The sequence below is a fragment of the Pezoporus flaviventris genome, unplaced genomic scaffold (genome assembly GCF_033815535.1).
Source record: "Pezoporus flaviventris isolate CSIRO_AGI_PZ_B2104156 unplaced genomic scaffold, CSIRO_AGI_Pfla_v1 ptg000015l, whole genome shotgun sequence".
Taxonomy (NCBI): domain Eukaryota; kingdom Metazoa; phylum Chordata; class Aves; order Psittaciformes; family Psittacidae; genus Pezoporus; species Pezoporus flaviventris.
Window position 1 is genome coordinate 17,840,447 of NW_026892563.1, and position 2,287 is coordinate 17,842,733.

The window sequence follows — 2,287 nt, forward strand, 5'->3', positions numbered from 1 at the left end:
GAAGTAATCCAGTGTTTGTGGTAACGGAGAAAAACTTCACAATTTCTGTTAGAAACTAAGAAAACAAAAGCCAGGGATGTCTCCACTGGGAAGATGCACATTTTTATCACCTCAGGGTGCATTTTTTCCATGTTGTTCAGTTCTCAGGGTTGACAGTAACTAGTCTCCCCCTCTTCGCTGCATTCTTCAGATTATCCTCTCCTTTTCCACTGCTCCTGACATCTGTTCTCATGATTTTTCCTTTCTCTTGGAAAAGGAGATAAAAACTATTTTCCAGAAAGAAGGAAAAATTGCATTCCTTTCTCCATGATATGACTTAGGGTTTCTTCTCTGTGTGGCAATGTACCGAGAAACAGTAACTCAGCAGCGGGGATCTGCCTCACTGACATGCAGAAGAAAGACCTGCGGTGTCCTCTGCTCCGGCTCTGTGCCATGGCTTGACTAATTCACTCTTCTGAATTGAAATGTCATCATTTGGTCCAATTTAGCCTATCATGTCTCCAGTTAGCATGGCTTTTTTTCTTTCCTTTTCTGTAGCGGAAATGTTACTTGATGGTGTTCTGCCTACCTCCTATTTTTCTGTGAACACTACACTTCTGTCAGTGCCTTGCAGGCCGGTGTGGATGCCAGCATCTTTTTTGCACTCCTCACATGAGCCCAAATTCATGTTCTCTGTAATAGTGTAATGATAAACAGATCCCCAAGGCAGCTGGGTTACATTTGTTGTCCTCTTTCAACCGCATAGACTTCTTGGCTATTGCTTTTACAGGAGGAAGTTGACGCTGGAGCAATCATTTTCCAAGAGGCGGTTCCAGTTAAGGTTGGTGACACAGTGGAGACCCTGTCCGAAAGGGTGAAGGAGGCTGAGCACCGAGCCTTCCCTGCTGCCCTGCAGCTTGTCGCCAGTGGGGCTGTGCAGGTTGGGGAAGCCGGTAAGATCTACTGGAAGTAGGAGCATCACATCTGCCAGCGTCCTCAGGTGGGGCAGCTGGATGCCTTAATTGATAGAAACAGAGGTCACAGACTAGTAACACGGACGATGTATTCTCTTCGCGTAGTGTTTTCAACGTAGAGTTTACCATGTCATGTTCTCACTCGAACAGGGATTCAAAGGAAAATCTGGAGAAAGCCACAAATGGAAATATTGAGGAAGGGGGCTGTTCTCAGTAGTTTCAGTGATGGCTCCGTTACATGTTTCCTAAGTATAATCACTTTATTTGCCAACATTTGGGCTCTCAATCAATTTCTTAACAAACAAAAAACCCCTTCTCTTGGTTACAGAAAGATTTGAGCATCTCTCAGGTTGACTTGGAAACATCAGTATTACTGTCTAACAGGCTGTATGGGCTATAACAGAGGACATTCTTCTCATGTGCTGTGAAGTGTCTGTGGGGAAAAGTAATGGAATCGGTACAATGTGAGAGACAGCTAAAGGCAAAAATTTTACTCACAAAAATCTCTAGCCAAAACAAGAACTGGCCTCCCAAAACACTAAGTATTCCTGCAGGTAATAAAATTGGCTTTTTCCCATATAGTTTCTATTTTAAAGTTGGTAGATTTTGTCTGGCCCAGATTCTGGAAATAGCCCGTAATTTCAAGCGCTGGACTTGCTATCAGGTGCTGAATAGATTAAATATCCAATGACCATTTGCCCTTGGGCATCCCCATGTGAATCCACATATGAATTTGCCTCAAAGATTTGTTCAGAAGCAACATAGTTGTTTGGCTTTTTTTCTTTTTAACAAGCAGAAGGAGGGTTAGGACTAGATACAGAATGTGTTCTTGGCTTGTGAGACATGTTTCAGCAATTCTGGTGAAGTTAAGTGCCTTTATTCTTGGACCTGTATTTTCACTTGAAATACTGATGGAAACAATAAGGGTTTTGAACAGTTCAATTCTGGTGAAAAAGCACCTGTTTTTTTAATATTTTAATATTAATTGTAGAAACATTTTAATGTATTCACTAAAGTAATCAGTTTTCCCCCATACAATCCAGAAGTATCTGACTGAAGCTGATTATGTATGTTTTAGGGCTCCCCTTTAATACAGAGAAAGCTAATTTGTATTCTGTGCACTAAAGTCCTCATGGTACTTTTGTGTTAACATAATCTCAATTTGGATTTGAAATCATGTCTAATAAAGTTAAAAATTTAAACATCAAAATCTTTCAGTGGAATTCCTTTGCCAGAGGGATGAGCTGGAGAAGGAGTCTGTGAACCAGAATTTAACTTTGTCTGAAGTACAGCACCTGTAAATCAGTTTGTGAGGTTACAACATGTGCAGTCCT

General features: G+C 41.2%; 1 protein-coding gene across 4 annotated transcripts in view; it reads left to right on the plus strand.

The window, feature by feature from the left end:
* GART (phosphoribosylglycinamide formyltransferase, phosphoribosylglycinamide synthetase, phosphoribosylaminoimidazole synthetase) overlaps positions 1 to 2,163 on the plus strand; it is a 37,934-nt gene extending 35,771 nt beyond the window's left edge. For all 4 annotated transcript variants that reach the window (XM_061453687.1, XM_061453685.1, XM_061453684.1 and 1 more), the window contains one exon: positions 770 to 2,163. In XM_061453687.1, the coding sequence (XP_061309671.1) occupies positions 770 to 952 (183 nt within the window). In that variant the 3' untranslated portion in view covers positions 953 to 2,163. The remainder of the gene's footprint in view (positions 1 to 769) is intronic.
* The last annotated feature ends 124 nt before the right edge of the window (positions 2,164 to 2,287 follow it).